We start from the raw sequence: 19082 nt of genomic DNA, 5'->3' as shown, positions 1-19082 counted from the left end.
AGAGGCAGGAGGAGAAATCACTGTCCCTGCAGCATATCTGGATGCCTTCCCATCCTGTTATGAACAAGACCAGGGCTTTCCAAGTCTGGCTCTCAGAATGGCCTGGCATGCTCGTTACAAGTGCGATTTCTGGTCCTCAGAGGTGTCTCCATGGAGGCCCAGGCTTCTGCCTTCCAACTGTGCCCCCAATGTATGCTCAGGTAAAACAAGCACAGAGAAACAAAAACCTAGGAACCTTTAGGTTAAAAATAAGCTGGAAGAAGTATCTTCATACATAAAATGCTTCAAAATTCCCCTGAAAAAATGGTATGATTTCTCTGTGTGAATAAAGCTATGAAATCCTGTGTTTTTCTTATGGAATGTGGCAATCAATAGATCATGAAATCAACTTAGTGGGTCATAAGCAGTAATGTTTTTGCCTCAGTGAAAAATAGAAAAGAAACATCAGAGGGAGCCTCTTGTAGTAAAGTAAGCATGGTTCTGTGAAAGCTCTGCTGTGATTATACCCAACCGCCCCCACAACCAGTTCCACTTAGACACAGAAAATGTTACAGCCTGACCAGATGGTGGCGCAGTGGATAGAGCCTTGGATAGGGACGCAGGGGACCCAGGTTCAAAACCCAGAGGTTGCAGGTTTGAGTAACAGCTCATCCAGGCTTGAGTGCCAGCTCACCAGCTTGAGCACAGGGTCGCTGGCTTGAGCATGGGATCATAGATATCACCCCATGGTCACTGGCTTAAGCCCAAACAAGGCTGGCTTGAAGCCCAAGGTTGCTAGCTTTTTCTTTTTTCTTTTTATTTTTTTGTTGTTTTTTTTTCTGAAGCTAGAAACGGGGAGAGACAGTCAGACAGACTCCCGCATGCGCCTGACCGGGATCCACCTGGCACGCCCACCAGGGGGCGATGCTCTGCCCACCAGGGGGCAATGCTCTGCCCCTCCGGGGTGTCGCTCTGCCGTGACCAGAGCCACTCTAGCGCCTGGGGCAGAGGCCAAGGAGCCATCCCCAGCGCCCGGGCCATCTTTGCTCCAATGGAGCCTCGGCTGCGGGAGGGGAAGAGAGAGACAGAGAGGAAGAAGAGGGGGAGGGGTGGAGAAGCAGATGGGTGCTTCTCCTGTGTGCCCTGGCCGAGAATCGAACCCGGGACTTCTATACGCCAGGCTGACGCTCTACCACTGAGCCAACCGGCCAGGGCCCCAAGGTTGCTAGCTTGAACAAGGAGTCACTCACGCTGCTATAAGCCTCCCCCCCAGGCACATATGAGAAAGCAATCAATAAACTAAGGAGCTGCAACAAAGACTTGATGCTTCTCATCTCTCTCCCTTCCTGTCTGTCCCTCTCTGTCTCTCTCTCTCTCGAAAAAAAGTTACAGGCCACAGAATGGGGAGTTACATTAGGTAGTAACTGTATTTAATGTCTATCATTTTTCCATACAAAGTAAAAAAAAATACTCCGAGGCCTATGAAAAAGTATTTCAAAACATTCTCTCTGAACGAACTGTTACCTATAGCACATTAAATTTTACCTCTATTAAAAAATAATGAGTTATCTAAAATTATTAATCAAAACCAAATATTTTTGGCCTTGGCCAGTTGGCTCAGTGGTAGAGCATCGGCCTGGCGTGTGGAAGTTCTGGGTTCGATTCCTGGCCAGGGCACACAGGAGAAGCACTATTCTGCTTCTCCACCCTTCCCTTCTCCTTTCTCTCTTACTCTCTCTTCCCCTTCTGCAGCCAAGGCTCCATTGGAGCAAAGTCAGCCTGGGTGCTGAGGATGGCTCTGAGGCCTCTGCCTCAAGTACCAGAATGGCTCCTGTTGCAATGGAGCAACACCTCAGATGGGCCAAGCATTACCTCGTAGTGGGCATGCTGGGTGGATCCTGGTTGGTGCATGAGGGAATCTGTCTCTCTACCTCCCTGCTTCTCACTTCAGAATAATATGAAAAAAACCAAAAAACAAAAAAACAAGTATTTTTTTAAATTACATATTCCATTTGCACTATTCTGATCCAGTGGGAACATTTCTATTTCTACATTCCAATACACTCCAAAGAGAGACCCCTTCAAGTTTGTCTCCACAAATTACTTTGAGATTTACAGTGATTTGTATATGATATAGGATAACATTTCATAATAAAGATATGTATTTAAAATTTTTTCCATAGTCAGCTGAAGTACCAAACATTTTAAGAAAAATGAAAAGGAAGAAAAGCAAGTTAGATGCTTGAAAATTGCTATCCCCTACATTTCAACAGGGGTCCAAGGACGTGCTGTATTTAGAAGTTACATGACCGATATAAACAATAGACAATAAAAACTGACAGCTTTCTGGCTCACTAATCTTAAACAGGCATGCAAAATTACCTCATTAATAAACATATTGCTCCAAAAATGGGACTACTAAGTCCTTGTCTCTTGAAACAAACCCATATTTCTCTAGTTTATAGATATGCACTGGAAAAGTTTCAAGACAGAGTACATTAACATTTTGTTTTATTTTGGGGTCTTTCCATCAGAGAGTAAATACAGAAACACTATTTTAAAACTGCTAACAGGCATAAAGTAAAGTGACTGACTTTAACCACAAAAGCTCAGATAATCTACCGGATTTCAATGATAAGAAACCTGGACAGCCCTGAGACTTGTGTCTAAATGTCACAGTTTAAGTCAGAAGAATAGACTTCTCTTCCTTTTTCTTTTCTTTTTTTTTTTTTTTTATTATTCATTTTAGAAAGGAGAGAGAGAGGGAGAGAAGAGAGAGACAGAGAGAGAGAAGGGGGAGGAGCAGGAAGCATCAACTCCCATATGTGCCTTGACCAGGCAAGCCCAGGGTTTCGAACCGTCAACCTCAGCATTTCCAGGAGGACACTTTATCCACTGCGCCACCACAGGTCAGGCTCTTCCTTTTTCTTTTTGATAATCATCTGTCCTTTTTCTTCTAAGGGTCCCTATTCTCTAATGACAACCAAAACCCTTCTCCCAAGGTAAGATGAGAGTGCTCCAACTCTATGAAAATACACAAATATTGTAAGAGTGTGTGCGTGTGCTGGGTTGGGGCAGGGGTTAATCCAGGGGAGATGGGACAGAGTGGCAACATCTATTCTCTGGAGAGGACTCTTCTACTGCCCAACATTTCCTTTCATGATGAGTCAAAGAGCAATAGGAAATCAAAAGGCTCAGGAAAAAGAAAATAAGCTATTGGGTGCATCTGTCCTGTTTAACTGCAAGGAGGCATGAAAACAGGATTCTGTAGCTGCAAACACAATTATGATTCCATGGGCTCCATCTGCATACAGAAACCTCAAGGTATGTCAAAATTCTAAAACTTAGTAAGAGTCCTCATCATTTGACTGGTCGGCACAGCACACACACCATATAGTTCAGGGAACGGAGATATTCAACCTGTGTGGTCTGCAACCAGGAGGCACTTCCTGACTACTTCCCAGTCCGTCAGCTGGTTTACAGGAGTTAATCCTTTGAGGCCTCCCTGGCTCACTGATGCTTTTCCTACCAAATCTTGGAGGGATATTTAGCTTTCTCATTTTCACCTTTATTTCTGACCAAACTTGCTTTCTTATTCTTTTTCAGTTCCCAGTTATACTCTGATCTGGTTCTTATGAATCATCAGGACAGATATGTTTATAAGGAGGACAGATGAAAAAATAAAATGGTGTAAGAAAAATGGGAAGGGCGTGGGGTAAAGAGAAAGATAACCATCCCTTCAGAATTCCCATAAGAATTATACCTAATGGCTCACTATTTCCTTACAATAAAATAAAGTTAGGGTATCTTAACCACATTTTCAAATGAGTTGTAACAGTGACTATTTCGTTCACTATATGTAAGGACCACATGACCACACTGTAAGAAAGCCTGGGGATACAACCCAATAAGGGTGGCCACAGTTCCTGCCCTACAGAATTTATTGTCCAATATATCATTCCCTTTCATCAACTAGCAAGAGTATCTTCACATAAAGAAGCAGTCTCTCAGATGCTGAGTATACGCATCCAGGGCCACAGACCTGGTACATGAGGGGGTCAGACCCCGGCTGCTTGACTCTAAGCTGAGTTCTACTCAGCTGTGCTCTGTCCTTACTGTAGCGGCAAACGGTCACTCCAACTCATATCTTTCACTCTGTTGACAATATTTCACAAACCTCAAAACAGATCAAATTTGTTACTTTTGTAGCAAAATTATTAAAAAAGATATAGTTAACTCTCATCAATCACAGTATCTCAGGATTTATACAAAAACAAAAAAACAGGTTCTTGAATGTATGAAATGGTTTTGTCCCTCTTAGGGACAACAGATTCTTAAGATAATTTATATTTAGAAAATACTATAAAATAGGGAAGCCCATAGAGATGATAACAAATAGAGATTTATAATGTATCAAGATGCAAAAAGCCCCCAAAAGTTCTTTAGACAGATTCTTCCTAATTACAAGCTCAACCCTCTACTACTATTCTGATCCCCAAATTCCTTCTAAGTCCAAGACATATGAGAGGAAGGGAAAAAGCTGCCCAGAGGCTGAGGGCCATTTCAAACACACCTGAATTCAGCCGTTGCTGTGAACGACTCATATTCCGTAATGGAGAACACCAGGAGAAAGCCCTCCCCGCTCCGAAAGTAGTTGTCCCGAATGGCTGCATAGTCCTCTTGTCCAGCAGTGTCCAGAATATCTATCTGGACTTCTTCTCCATCAAGAACTACTTTCTTTCTGTAACTGTCAGCTTTGGTGGGTTCATAGTCTTCTACAAACTGAGGAAATAAACAACATTATCAGTGATTAATGAAGTTTCAAGGAAGATAAAATCTACCAAAAAGTAAATGTCAAAATATGAGCACGTTATTCATAAGCCACCAAGTGTTACTGCATGCCTGTCATTATCACACAATGTGCAGGTACTAGAAAATAAAGATGGCTTCCTGTATGGCACTTCTGTTCTTTATATGGCTCAGTGCCACCATTTTTAAATTTTGTTTTTAAACAAGAGCAGATATATTCCCATCTTACTGATGAGTGAGCCAAGCATAGGACAGAACCCTGGGTGATCTCACTGTGAGTATAAAATTATAACACAAACACTGGCAATGGTGAAGAACAGGATCTCCTATTCATAATCAACAGAAGTATAAATCTCATCTGAAAAGTAATTTGACAAGAGGTACCAAGAGGCTTAATAACTATACGACATAATAAACTCCAAATGTGTCAAAAAAGATTAAGTGCAAAATATAAAAACCTCAACTACTAGAAGAAAATGTGGGTAAAATCCCTTTATTACCTTTACAAAGGGAAGGCATTTTTATAACTATGACTCAAAATCTAGAAGCTAGGTAAAAAAAAAAAAATTTGATAAATTAGACCAGTGTTTTTCAACCAGTGTGCTGCGGCACACTAGTGTGCCATGACACATGGTCAGGTGAGCCATGGGGAAATTAAACATGGGTCCCCAAACTACAGCCCGTGTGCCAGATACGGCCGGCGGAGGCTATTTATCCGGCCCGCCACCAGCCACCTCCATCCGAACATAAATATTCCCCTCACAACCCCTCCAGCTATCAGTGACAGGAAGAGTGGAGGAACGCTCACTGACCAATCACCTTCTAGGATTCATCCTGACCACTAGTGATGAACCAATAGTAGGCCGCCTCTCATCCACACCCAGGAAGGTCCCCGCTCGGGATGCAACGCACTTGTCATTGTGTGGCCTCGGCGAGTAGTTGAAGCTGCTACTCCTCCCCATGGTCCTGATTTCTAATCCTGGTCAGGACTGGAGGTAAATGTTGCCACCACTAGATGAAGCCTCAGCCTCAGCTGGTTATGTCTATCCTGATGGTGTATATAGATATTTGACCTTTTTCTTTTTAAAAGAGGCCCCTGCAGAGGGTGATATACAATGCATCACAATGTTATCTAACTTTAAAGCTAAAGTTTGCTGATCTTCCTTTGAACAGTTTTTGGTTATCTGATACCAAGGAGTTCCCCATTCTGGCCAACAAAGCTATTTTGACATTGCTCCCATTTTCAACCACATATCTATGTGAGCTGAGCTTCTCAAGCTTGACTGCGATAAAAACTAAAAACAGAAAGAGACTGAGAACTGTTGAGGAAGAGCTTCATGTGTGTCTTTCTACCATTCCTGCCATGATATCCTTTTGTGTTCATCGAAACAGGCCCAGGTTTCACACTAAGTGAGTATAAATACATTTAGAAACTATATTATTAACTATATGTATAATATGTACTGTGTTAGAGTGTCATTTTGTGTCATTTTGGTAGGTGGTCTGCTCCGGGATTTTGTAAATGTAAAAAATGTGCTGCGGCTCAAAAAAGGTTGAAAATCACTGAATTAGACTATAAAAAAAAAAAACTTGTTTGGCATAATACAGTATAAACAAAAATAAATGACAAACAAGGAAAAAGTATTTGAAGCCATATCACAAAGAATTATACACAGTCTCTACAAAAAGGGAGGGGAATAAAAGGTCAACAATTAAATGGGAAAAAGAGGCTATGGACATAATTAACAGAAAAATAAATACATATAATATTAAACCTATGAAAAGATGTTTGTCCTCACTAATAAAGAAAATGACTGCAGCTACACTGAGATACCACATTTTACCTACCAGAATGGCAAAACTCCCAAAGCCTGACGACAGACTCTGGGGAGAGGCTCCTGTGCATTGCCCGTGATGGGGAGAACAATGCCATCCTGATCAAGGCAAACAAGGCAACAGCTAACAGAACTAGAGGAGCACCTAGCCTTGTCCCAGCCATCCATCCTGCTTCCAGGAATCTATTCCACAGAAGTACCAGATGAGGTGTTGTAGAGTTGTGCACCTGAAATTTGTATAATTTAGTTAACCAGTATCACCCCAATAAACTCAATTTAAAAAATAAAAATAAATTTTCAAAGAGTAAATATTATGGTATATGAATTATATCTCAATTCTTTTTTAAAAATAAAATACTGCTACAATATGGATGAATTTTCAAAACATTATATTAAGTAAAAGAAGGCAGAAATAAAGGTCATATATAGTGATTCGATTCATGTAAAATGTCCAGAATACGCAAATACATAAAATCAGAAAGTGTGTTGTCAGGGTCCGAGGTGGGAGGGGGAGCAGTAATGAGCATAGACTGCTAATGTGTAGGGTGTTCTGGGCAGAAGGAGGGATAAAAGGCTCTAAATTTATAAAGTGGTGATGCCCGCACATCTATGTGAATGAATATACTAAAAATCATTAAACTTTAAAAGGGTGAATTTCATGGTGTGTGAATTATATCTTAATAAAACTCTAACTTAGGTCACTGGTTTGAGCCCAAAGACACTGGCTTGAGCAAGAGGTCACTGGCTCAACTTGAGACCCCCGGTCAAGGCACAAATGAAAAGCAATCAATGAACAACTAAAGTGAAGCAACTACGAGTTTATGCTTCTCATCCCCCCCCCCCCCCGTTCCTGTCTCTCCTTACAAAAGAAAAGATTTAAAAATTTAATTGTAAATATCAACACAAACTTATGAGCACTTTGAAGAAATAACTTTATATCTAAAAATAAAAATTCTAAGACTTTTAGTATTATGTTCTCTTATATTCATCCTAATAATTGTTAAAAAGAAAATGTGAAAATTTGCCTATGCTTCATAACAGTGTCCTCCTTTTAATTCCTTTTCAAAGAGACAAATGCATGGCCAACCCCCATACCCACAGTGCAAATCTCTGAATACTTCCAAAAAGCATCTCGACTGTATAATTCTGACCTTTCAAGGTTAACACTACAAATCCCATTGAGCCTGACCCATGGTGGTACAGTGGTTAGAGCGTCGACCTAGAATGCCTGAGGTCCCCAGTTTGAGACCCCAGACTTGCCCAGTCAAGGCACATAGAAGAAGCAACTGATGAATAACTAAAATGAAGCAACTATGATCTTGTTCACCCCCTTCTCTAAAAGTCAATAAATTTTTTAAAAAGAGAGTCCCATTGACTCATTTGGTATAAGAAGTCAGAAGGTCCCGATATGACTGCATACCTCTCTCCCTGTGCTTGAGAAAATTGTATTATCATTAGAACACTGGATTACAGCCTTGATGTATACATTTTCCCACTAGAAATAGGAAATCCCTGAAGTCTTGGTATCTGTTAAGATGAACCACACCACTAGCCTTGCAGGGCTGTGTGCAAGTCAGTGCCAGATGCCCAAGATGCCCAAATCTAAGACTAGTTTCATACACAACCCCATGTACTGAGCCCCGCCTACGCTGACTGTGCCTGCCACTGAAAGTCTGCAGTGGTGGCCACCAGTGCCTCCCCATTACCAACCTCATCTCACCACAAATGGCAGATAGTTTAAAAAAGTCTTCAAGCATGTTAGGCCAAGGATAAAAAGGTTAAAATCTTGCTCTAACTTTTCTCAAGGTCAGAACTTAGAGCAGGGATAGTCAACCTTTTTATACCTACCGCTCACTTTTGTATCTCTGTTAGAAGTAAAATTTTCTAACTGCCCACTGGTTCCACAGTAATGGTGATTTATAAAGTAGGGAAGTAACTTTACTTTATAAAATTTATAAAGCAGAGTTACAGCAAGTTAAAGCATATAATAATTACTTACCAAGTACTTTATGTTGGATTTTCACTGTTTGGCAAAATAAATCTCTATAAAACAACTTACTATAGTTAAATCTATCTTTTTATTTATACTTTGGTTGCTCTGCTACCGCCCACCATGAAAGCTGGAATGTCCAGTAGTGGGAGGTAGGGACCAGGGTGACTACCACTGATTTAGACTAAATAAAGAATTCTGGGACTGTGGGTCCTTCCATAATTCAATTTTCATGGCAATTACAACATAGAGGCTAAAATTTCTTTTAAAATAAGGGCAAAGCATGAGACCAAGAACAAAGCATTTGAATGGCCCATGAAACTTGAGGCCACTGGCATCCCCAAGCATTGGACTCGGTTTCCTTTACTGTGAAATCAGATTTGACTAGCTGCTCTCTCGGGTGGGAGTCACCATATCTGGCCACATGTCACAATTGCCAAAGGGCTTTATAGAAAGAAAGATTCCTAGTCCTCAACTCCAGAAATGTTATTCAGAAGATAGTTTTTAAAAAGATCCCCCAGGAGATTCTATGATCAAGTAGGTTTGGGAATCACTGCTTAGGTGTCTTCAAGCTCCAAAATTATGATTCTGGAACTGTACTGTCCAACATAGTAGCCATCAGCCACGTCTCAAGTGCTCATTAGCTCAGTATTGGACAACAGCAATATAGAAACTGTCCTTGTTGCAGAAGGTTCTACTAGACAATACTGTATAGAAATCAGTTTAAAATGTCCTCAACCACACATCACTTCATCTCTATCCTTCCTGTACTGATTTTATTTTATTTTATTATTTTTTTTAAATTTTTTATTTATTCATTTTAGAGAGGAGAGGGAGAGACAGAGAGAGAGAGAGAGAGAGAGAGAGAGATGAGGGGAGGAGCTGGAAGCATCAACTCCCACATGTGCCTTGACCAGGCAAGCCCAGGGTTTCGAACCGGCAACCTCAGCATTTCCAAGTGGATGCTTTATCCACTGCGCCACCACAGGTCAGGCTATTTTATTTTATTTTTTTTCATTTTTCCGAAGCTGGAAACGGGGAGGCAGTCAGACAGACTCCTGTATGCGCCCGACCGGGATCCACCCGGCATGCCCACCAGGGGGCGATGCTTTGCCCATCTGGGGCGTCGCTCTGTTGCGTCCAGAGCCATTCTAGCGCCTGAGGCAGAGGCCACAGAGCCATCCCCAGCGCCTGGGCCATCTTTGCTCCAGTGGAGCCTTGCTGCAGGAGGGGAAGAGAGAGACAGAGAGGAAGGAGAGGGGGAGGGGTGGAGAAGCAAATGGGCACCTCTCCTGTGTGCCCTGGCCGGGAATCGAACTTGGGTCTCCTGCACACCAGGCCGACGCTCTACCGCTGAGCCAACCAGCCAGGGCTTACTGATTTTATTTTACCTTAACTACCTTCTAGTCCTCAAATACATTAGCCCATAAGAAAAATAGCCTAATAGCAAGCACAGCTTTCCTCTGCTTCTCTGAAGAAGTGAAAGAAGACATTGTGGACTTTTCTGCATGTGTCTTTTCCTTCCCTCTCGCCATACACACAAGCATACATCCTAAAAATGAAAAATCCAGATGAGGCTACTGGTCCCCCCATGGCGTGTAGCCATGTTGGGCAGAAGGATCCTACTCTCAGAGCTCCATCTCTGATCCGGGGCTCCCACAGCACGACTACGGACACTATGGACGGGACAGTTCTCTCCCGCGCGCTGTAGGATGTTAAGAGCATCCCTGGCTTCTCAACCCACTAGGTGCTAACAGTACCTGTGCCCTAGGTGTGACAATCAAAAGTACGTGACATTGTCTGTTATTCATTCTTTAGGGGGGGCAAAATCTTCTTCCCTCAGTTCATTAACAAACTATGCCTCTAAGCCTTTCTCTTTCCTCTTAGTTCTTCTCCTCACCCTCCCTTCTTCCCGTCTCTGTCATGAAAAAAGAAATTTTTCCTGAGAAAATCAGGTTAAGAAGCAAAAACAAAGATTCAAACTTCAAAATTTACAACTCTTTTTGTATGCAACAATGTATGGGTAAAATAGGCAGATACTGCTAGATTTTCCCACTGTGGCACCTAGTATAAGATAAAGAAAAGCAACCATCAAAAACAAATGTTTGGCCCTGGCTTGTGGCTCAATAAATAGAGCATTGGCCCAGTAATTGACATCCCAGGTTTGACCCCAGTCAGGGCGCAAAGAAGTGAGCATCTGCTTCTCCCTACTCCCTCTCTCATCCCCTCCAGCAGCCAGTGGCTTGGTTGGTTCGAGCATGGCCCTGAGCACTGAAGATAGCTCCATCAGAGAGTGTCAGCCTCAGGCACTGAGGATAGCTCGGTACTTGAGCATTGGCCCCAGAAGGGGTTACCCAGTGGACCACAGTCGGGCATATGCGGAAGTCTGCCTCACTATCTGCCCTCCTTTCACCAAAAAAGAAAAAAAAGTTTCTCATTATAAGATATAGCAGAATATGATCAAGGAGAGATCAAGGTATTGGTCTTAAGTTTATTTTGGGGCCCCACTTTAAGAAAATACAAAATTATATGTATAATGTTGGACAGCAAAATGAATATCTAGAAGGAGAAATCAAAACCCATTATACAATTTTAAACTTTATTTATTTATTCATTTTAGAGAGGAGAGAGAGAGAAAAAGAGAGAGAGAAGGGAGGAGCAGAAAGCATCAACTCCCATATGTGCTTTGACCAGGCAAGCCCAGGGTTTTGAACCAGCGACCTCAGCGTTCCAGGTCGAAGCTTTATCCACTGCGCCACCACAGGTCAGGCCCATTATACAATTTTAAATAGACAAACACACACACACCCTCAGGTGACCCTCAGTGAACACGCCTGCCCTCCACTTGAATTCAGAGGAACCTGTGCCTGGCTTCTAAGCACCAGAATACGGCAATGCGCGTGAAAGAGATTACGCCATGATTATACTTCCTTATGTGAGACTGGCTCAGCTGACCAGACTGGACGTTCCTCCTGGCCTTGAAGCAACAAGCGGCTGCGGTCTGAACAGCCCATGGAGAAGGCTGGCAGCAGGGCCCTCTGGGAGCTGTGGTTCTCCAGCTGATGTTGCCAGCAGCCAGGGTGGCTGGAAGAGGGCCAGAGCCTCCGCCGAGTGCACAGCCACTGCTGCCACTGCGGCTGCAGCCTGGTGGGACTCCGAGCAGGGCTCCCAGCCAAGGTGCCAGGTTCCTGGCCCCTGGAAATGGCAGGTGACAAATATGTGTTGTTTCAAGCTGCTGAATTTGTTATAAAGCAATTGGAAAGTAATACTAATACCATTTACATTACAAACTCCACAAAATAACATATTTTTTTATTAACTGCCTGATGTGCTTCTAGAATACCTTCCTACTTTTCCTTTCTGGCTGCACTTCCTTTGACTATCTTGTCACATGCCAATGAGCTTGAAATATGTCCCACAGAGAATAAGAAAATAATTTCGTCTTTCCTACAGTCTAGTTGATCCAAATTTCTTTTCTTTTTTAAAAGATTTTATTTATTCATTTTAGAGAGGAAAGAGAGATAGAGAAGGGGGAGGAGCAGGAAGCATCAACTCCCATATGTGCCTTGACCAGGCAAGCCCAGGGTTTCGAACTGATGACTGCAGCATTCCAGGTCAACGTGTTTATTCGCTGTGCCACCACAGGTCAGGCCCAAATTTCTTTTTTTATTGATATTTAGAAAAGTTTTTTCAGCCTCACAACTACTTGGCATTACGAGTAATGAAAGTTTCAGGACTGCTATCACATTTAAGATGTCTCTACTGAGTTTTCCTCTAAGACAGGGAAGAACTTTCCAGGCCAGGGTCTAGCTCCACATCTCAACCCTTATTTCTCCTCCACTGCCCACTCATTCAGCACCAGTATCATAGGACAGGCCCTGCCAAGACATAGCCCTGGTGCGGCACCTCCTGTCACAGTGCCAGTTAGTCAGTGCAGTGGGCAGTCGAAACATCCCTGGAAGCCATTCCTACACTGGATGGCTGGTGAAACAACCATGGGCCCAAGTGACTCCAAACCTCCTACATACATAGCACTAATCCCTAACTAAACATATCCTTAACTCAACTTCCCTCAGCTACATCCCAAAAATGCCCAGGTCACCACAACACCACCCAACGTAAGAGGAAGCTGGACAGATGGGAAGTCTAGTGAAAGGAATGAAGACCCTAACCACTGTGGTCTCACAGCTTCCTGTCACAAATTCTGGAAAGCACAGCCCATGTGAGACGGGATGGATGTGAGAGGTCCCCAGGGTCAAGCTCTGACCTGAAGACTCTGTCTGCAGGGTCAGCAACGGCCACCAGGCAAGAGCATTCGCTGCCACAGGAATCAGGACGGCATTGCCCCACGGGACTCAGCACCAGTTACATTACCCACATCAAGTGAGGGGAGTACTGGGCAAGGATGTGCAAGCTTGGCCTCGCTGCAGGGAGAGCCTGATGTCTAGCAATTGAGAAAAAAATTAAGTCTTAGGACAACTTAGCTCTCCCTTTCAATAGCTCCCCAAATTGACTGTCATAAAGCTGTCATGAACCTGCTCTTTAGAATACCTGTACAAAGAACCCACCCTTCTCTCTTGCTCCTGTCAGAAAGACAGCTCAAAGGAAACAATGGGAGTAATGCACGCAGGGGCCCCTCACATCCCTGCTGGGGTTGAAATTACTTATCAAAGCTCAGCAATCCAGAGCCTATGCTGCTTAGACACCTTATAAAACTATCCAGAAAGCACCTTAACAGGAACGTGCCACATTCTTGTTACGATCCTCTATGTACACGGGGAAGGGGCCCATGCACCCTGCCGCAGAAGGGAGCCCGTGGCAGCAGCCCAGGCCTAGGTGGCTTACCTCATCATACATGAACTGCAGTGTCAGGGCCGACTTGCCGACCCCTCCACTGCCAACCATGATCACCTTGTGAAGGGCCAAGGAGCTCTGGCTCTTACTCTTGTTTGCAGCCATCCTACTGGTCTTCTGAAGTTGCAACGTACAGACAGAAGAGCCAGTTGAAGTACTGTCAATGAGAAAGACAGAACTTAGAGGTGGTTCATTTCTCCCAACTGGAATCCAGAAAAGCCCCATGCAACCCCTCCTGCAGAGAGCAGAGGTTCCAGGGTCCAGGCAGATGTGAGCCCACCAGCAACTCTGGAGTCCTCACCACAGCACGGGCTGTGCAGGGGCAAGCCAGGAGAGGAGACAAGGGGACGGGCAGTGTCCCAGGGGCATGTAGGGGGGCGACAACCTGGCCCTGAAGGTCAACGCATCCTCAGCACTGCTTCCCCGAGGGGAGGGACCCTGTGTCCCAGTGTCCTACCGACCCCAAGTCATCTGGCGCCACAGGGCATACCAGGACTCGGGTCCTCACTCTCTGTATCCTCTGTCCACCCTCCCTGCCCCTCTCCCTCTTGTCACACACTCCCCACACCCCACTCAGCCCTCTGAGACTCCAGGTCATGTGAAAAGGGTAAGTATGTGTATTTTTAAATAATAACTACCCTTTCATGACAGAGGACAAAGGTAAAAGGAGAATTAAATGATTTACTTCAAGTGTATTTATAGTGAGGAACTAAAATGATTTACATTTTTCTAAAAATAACAATCTTATTAGTCAACATCAGTTTAACCTCATCTGAGTGAGATAAAATGAGAGCGTCCCCCTGGAACTTGGAACAGTAAGGCATTCCGAATAAGCAGACTTCGCAGATACTATCTACAATTCACTCTAACCCAAGTGCCGACTGTTATTTTAATAGTTTGTGTGAGGAAATCTCTATTTCCCACTTACCACAGAGGAAGGGACGAGGACGTGGGCCCGCGTCTGGCTCTGCCACTTGTGGGCTGTGGGACCTAGAGCTAGTTATTCAATTTCTCCGTGCCAGTTTTCTTATCCGCAAAAACTCATAAACCACCAGCTACCTTGTAGGATTTTTCCGAGAATTAAAACGAGATCACATGCGAAAGACCAAAGCCCGTGCCTAGAAGACAACAGGAACTTAATAAAGGGCTGTTTCCTTCCTACCCAAATATAAGAGGACTTTTTTCTAATTACAACATATCCTCCCGTATTTCCATTACTTTTGACAAAGTAACTGAAAACATCCCCACCGGAAAAGTACATAAATGCAGCTCACCAACAAACACACATCGTCAGGTAACAGCATCACTGGCTACACGGTGGGACTGCCTGGGGAGCTGGCAGACGTCTCTGGTCAGGGATGCGGCTGGCTGGTAGCACAGAGACCGCACTAGACCTCCAAGGTGAAGATCGTCTTAAAGGTACAGCAGGCTCATAAGAAAGTAAGAAGTCCCGACTGCGAGGAAAAGCAGCGGTAAGAGCTGACATATCTGCACTCCTGGACGGCAGCTATTCTTGGTAATTTAGGATTTAATAAACACACAGGGTTAGCAGACTGTGCCAGGGGGCACTCTGAACTGAGACCTTTTCCAAGTTGAGATTTGAGAAGCCAAGACCCTTGAAGGAGACATCTTCAGGTAGAGAATGGGCTAGAAAAACATCTATCCATAGGAAAAGATGACAAGAAAGCTTGTGCCCTGACAGCAGGAAAGTGTACGATGAAATCTGTAAGCACAGAACTCCTCCAAAGCCAAGAAATAACATAAAAAGCAACCCAGGCTGCCTGACCTGTGGTGGCGCGGTGGATAAAGCGTCAACCTGGAAATGCTGAGATCGCCGGTTCGAAACCCTGGGCTTGCCTGGTCAAGGCACATATGGGAGTTGATGCTTCCAGCTCCTCCCCCCTTCTCTCTCTCTCTCCTATCTCTCCCTCTCTGTCTCTCTCTCTTCCTCTCTCCTCTCTAAAAAGAATTTAATTTTATTTATGTATTTTTTACAGAGACAGGGAGTGAGTCAGAGAGAGGGATAGACAGGGACAAACAGACAGGAACGGAGAGAGATGAGAAGCATAATCATTAGTTTTTCATTGCGCGTTGTAACACCTTAGTTGTTCATTGATTGCTTTCTCATATGTACCTTGACCGTGGGCCTTCAGCAGACCGAGTAACCCCTTGCTGGAGCCAGCGACCTTGGGTTCAAGCTGGTGGGCTTTTGCTCAAACCATATGAGCCTGCGCTCAAACTGGCGACCTCGGGGTCTCGAACCTGGGTCCTTCTGCATCCCAGTCCGATGCTCTATCCACTGCGCCACCGCCTGGTCAGGCTCTCTAAAAAGAATTTTAAAAATTAAAAAAAAAAAATTAAAAAAAAAAAAAAAAAGCAACCCAGGCTGGTCCCAGTGCTAGAGCCCACGGTTCGAACCTATGACACACACACCCCTCAGAAAATCATTCCACACCAGTCAGCGTACATAACAACTAGAACTTCTCAGATAACTCTAAAAGAAGTATAAGCTAATCATTTTTAACAAAGACAAAATCAAAATGTGAGAAAAATTACATTATCAAAAGACCAGGAATTGAACAAGAAGCACACTGAATGTCTAAAGTCCAAAATATTTTTTTCAAGTATTTAAAATGAAAAGTAGTAAAAACATGGGGGAGGGAAAAACAAACCCATCTTAGGTCACTGGCAGAGGCTCCAAAATTAGACTAACAGAAGACATTGATGAGAAAACCGAGAAAGAAACAGCTCATTAACGCAGCCTCTCGCACACTTTGCACACGTACTGGAGAACACAGTAATGACTCATAATGATTCAGGAGCAGTTAGAACCTGGGCTTATGTAGCACCTTAATATAAGAACAATGCATTTTGTAGAGAAGTGACAAGACACAGGAGAGGGACTTGGCACTTGTCAGGGTGGCAGAAAGTGAATAGGGAGAGTCATGGAAGGTAAGGGCCGGTGAGTAAGTTCTGTGCAGTCCTCCGCTGCCTTCTCTGCGCTCATTTGAGTCTAGAGTCGTCTCGGGTGAGTAAGACTCATCTAGTCTTTCCTGGCAAAGAGGGAGAATAGAGTTTTTCTGTGTCTGTTTACTTTCTCAATCGCCTTTAGTTCAAAATGACCTGTATGCCAAAGTGGCCATTGTGGGGTGGCATATTCAACCCCTTCAATGGTGAATAGAAAATTTACAAAATACAGAAAACTTTCAAAAATAACAAAATATCACCTATGGTCCTGCCACCCACAGACATTCACTCCTAACAGTATATTTCCTGTCAGTGCTTCAATCTATATAGTCCTATATTTAAAACCTATGAGATCGTATTTATGCAGTTTTGTATGTTTTTTCGCTCTTTTTATCTGTCCATCTTATTGAACAAAGCAGACTGAGCGTAAATGAACCTTTTCTTGATGATTTCAGGCTCGTCATCACTGCAAGAATCAGGAGAGTGGCTGGGCTGGTTGTGGGAGACCATCTGCCAGCCCTCCCCTCCACTCCCACCCATTTATTTTCCTATTTGGGCTTCTTTTCACTCCCCCCTTTTCTAATTATGCACTTTTTAATAAGTGTTCTCAGCAATTAACTAGATAATTAAGTGCACTAGAGTTGTGACTAAAATAGAATAAGTGGGATAAGGAGTGGGCCTCCCAGAAAGGCTGTAGTTGAGGAAGGTGAAACTGCTTCCGGCCTCATTTCCCACAGAGCTGAGGCTGGTGGGCGAGGCTGGTGGGCAAAGCTGGCGAGTGAGGCTGGTGAGCTCAGCTGGCAGCCCCAGATACCATGCTGCTGCCGCACAATGTCTGTGAGACCACCTTGCTTCTATGAGTTAGTATAGCTGTATAAAAATGGAGCCACAATTTTCTAGGGTGGGAGTGTTTATATAAACACATGTAATTCTGAGCAGTTCTTTTCAAAAAAACAAAATTAATTTTTCTAGAAGAAACCATAATAAACAAACTGAAGACTACTCAACAAAGTCACAGATATTTGCCAAAACTGAAATAACCACAGTGGATATTTCCCGCCCACATTTCAGTCACCCTGACATGATGAGGGCACGACAGGAGGAGGTGCCAGCCAAGGGCGCACCCTGAACCGTCCTGGAAACTGAGGCTGCCTCCAGACTCCTGTCACTGGGGTAGTCAGCCCCCATTTGTTTAAACTACGGTAGTCCATTTAGTGTCGTTGTTTTTTGTTTTTACTTGTACCGAAAGCATTGCAGAAGCAGTCCTTGCACTCAAGAAACTCAAAGTCAGTGGTTCAGGCAGATTAGTAAATGACTACAGGACAGGATTGTAAATCCTATGGCAGAAATATGCAAGGGGTGCTCTGGGAATGCAGGAGAAACATCTGAATCAGGCTGGGAGGGCAGGGACATTTTAAGGGAGCAACAACATACTACGTGAAATTTGACTAGATAAAGAGAGGAGGAGAAACACCAGAAAGAACAATAATCAATAACGCTTAAAGTTCATGTTGATGATTTATGTTTATTATAGATCTGCCTAGCCAATATATGTGTTCTTAAAAATAACACAAGTATCCTTTTCCTCAGCATTTTATTATGAAAAGTTTCAAACTCTGAGTTGAAGGAACTGCACAGTGAACCCATAATGCACCACTGGGCACTACCATCCACATTTTCTCCATTTGCTTTCTCACACCCAGTCATCTGGCATCCCTCTACTGACTCACCAATCGTCTCACTTTCTGATGCATTTCATGTAAGTTATAGACATCAATACATTTCATCCCTAACTTCAGCATATATAACCTTTTTTTTTTTTTTTTTTTTGGCAAAGCAATTATAATTCCCCTACTGCCTTCACGAACAATTTCAGAACTCCTCTAAGGGAGGCTTGCAAACCTCCTGATCTCTTCAATGAACTATTTGGGTTCTTAGCCAATAGTTGAAAGCCACAATACAGACCTGAGCCCATACGACCAAGTCCTGATATGGTTCTTACAGAGTCACAGAAGTCTTTTACAGGGTAACTGAGAAACATACCAACCGACAGACACTCTTTAGTACGTCTCTACTTACCAACAGAGAACCTCTGCAGTTTGATTCATTTTTGTCCCAAAACACTTAAATGCTACTTTGTGCCAAGCTGTGGGTCTGTGCCCTTAGAAAACTTAATCTCCTAAAGAAAAACATTTTAATATAATTTCTCCTATGCACTGATAAAGATGGCATGGGCATAATGTAAAGCATGAGAAACTCTTGGAAATGAGAATCAGGAAAAGCTTCAACATTAAACAAGAGTTCGCACAGCAGGTAGGGTGAGAGGAAAGCTTCCCACACATCACAGAGAGCACATGCAAAGCAACAAAGGCCTGAATATCACAGTGGGTCCAGGCACACGGAGTCCTGACGTATAAGGTATGCTGGGGCAGTGACTGGGTGATCTCAAAAGATATGACACGTTCATCTACAAACGGGCCTACAAGGCTGTTTTAAGAAATATATCCTAGCAACTTACCTTGTAAAACACTGGACTGATAAGAATAAATACATATCCTTTCATACAGAAAAACAAGACACTTCAAGCCCTGGCCGGTGGCTCAGCGGTAGAGCATCGGCCTAGCATGCGGAGGACCCGGGTTCGATTC

At 43.6% G+C, this 19082-nt stretch overlaps 1 protein-coding gene across 2 annotated transcripts in view; it reads right to left on the bottom strand.

Moving 5' to 3' along the window:
- Positions 1-19082, bottom strand: part of RALB (RAS like proto-oncogene B) — a 60177-nt gene that overhangs the window by 4913 nt on the left and 36182 nt on the right. The window contains exons 2-4 of one of the 2 annotated variants that reach the window (XM_066280441.1): positions 14396-14585; positions 13459-13624; positions 4553-4761 (exon numbers count right to left, since the gene is read on the bottom strand). In XM_066280441.1, coding sequence (XP_066136538.1) covers positions 4553-4761; positions 13459-13572 — 323 coding nt within the window. In that variant the 5' untranslated portion in view covers positions 13573-13624; positions 14396-14585. The remainder of the gene's footprint in view (positions 1-4552; positions 4762-13458; positions 13625-14395; positions 14586-19082) is intronic. The other variant, XM_066280440.1, reaches the window with a different exon arrangement.

Source organism: Saccopteryx bilineata, chromosome 5 (genome assembly GCF_036850765.1).
Source record: "Saccopteryx bilineata isolate mSacBil1 chromosome 5, mSacBil1_pri_phased_curated, whole genome shotgun sequence".
NCBI lineage: Eukaryota > Metazoa > Chordata > Mammalia > Chiroptera > Emballonuridae > Saccopteryx > Saccopteryx bilineata.
The sequence above is the reverse complement of the archived record's forward strand: the minus strand, read 5'-3'. Positions and strand labels throughout refer to the sequence as shown.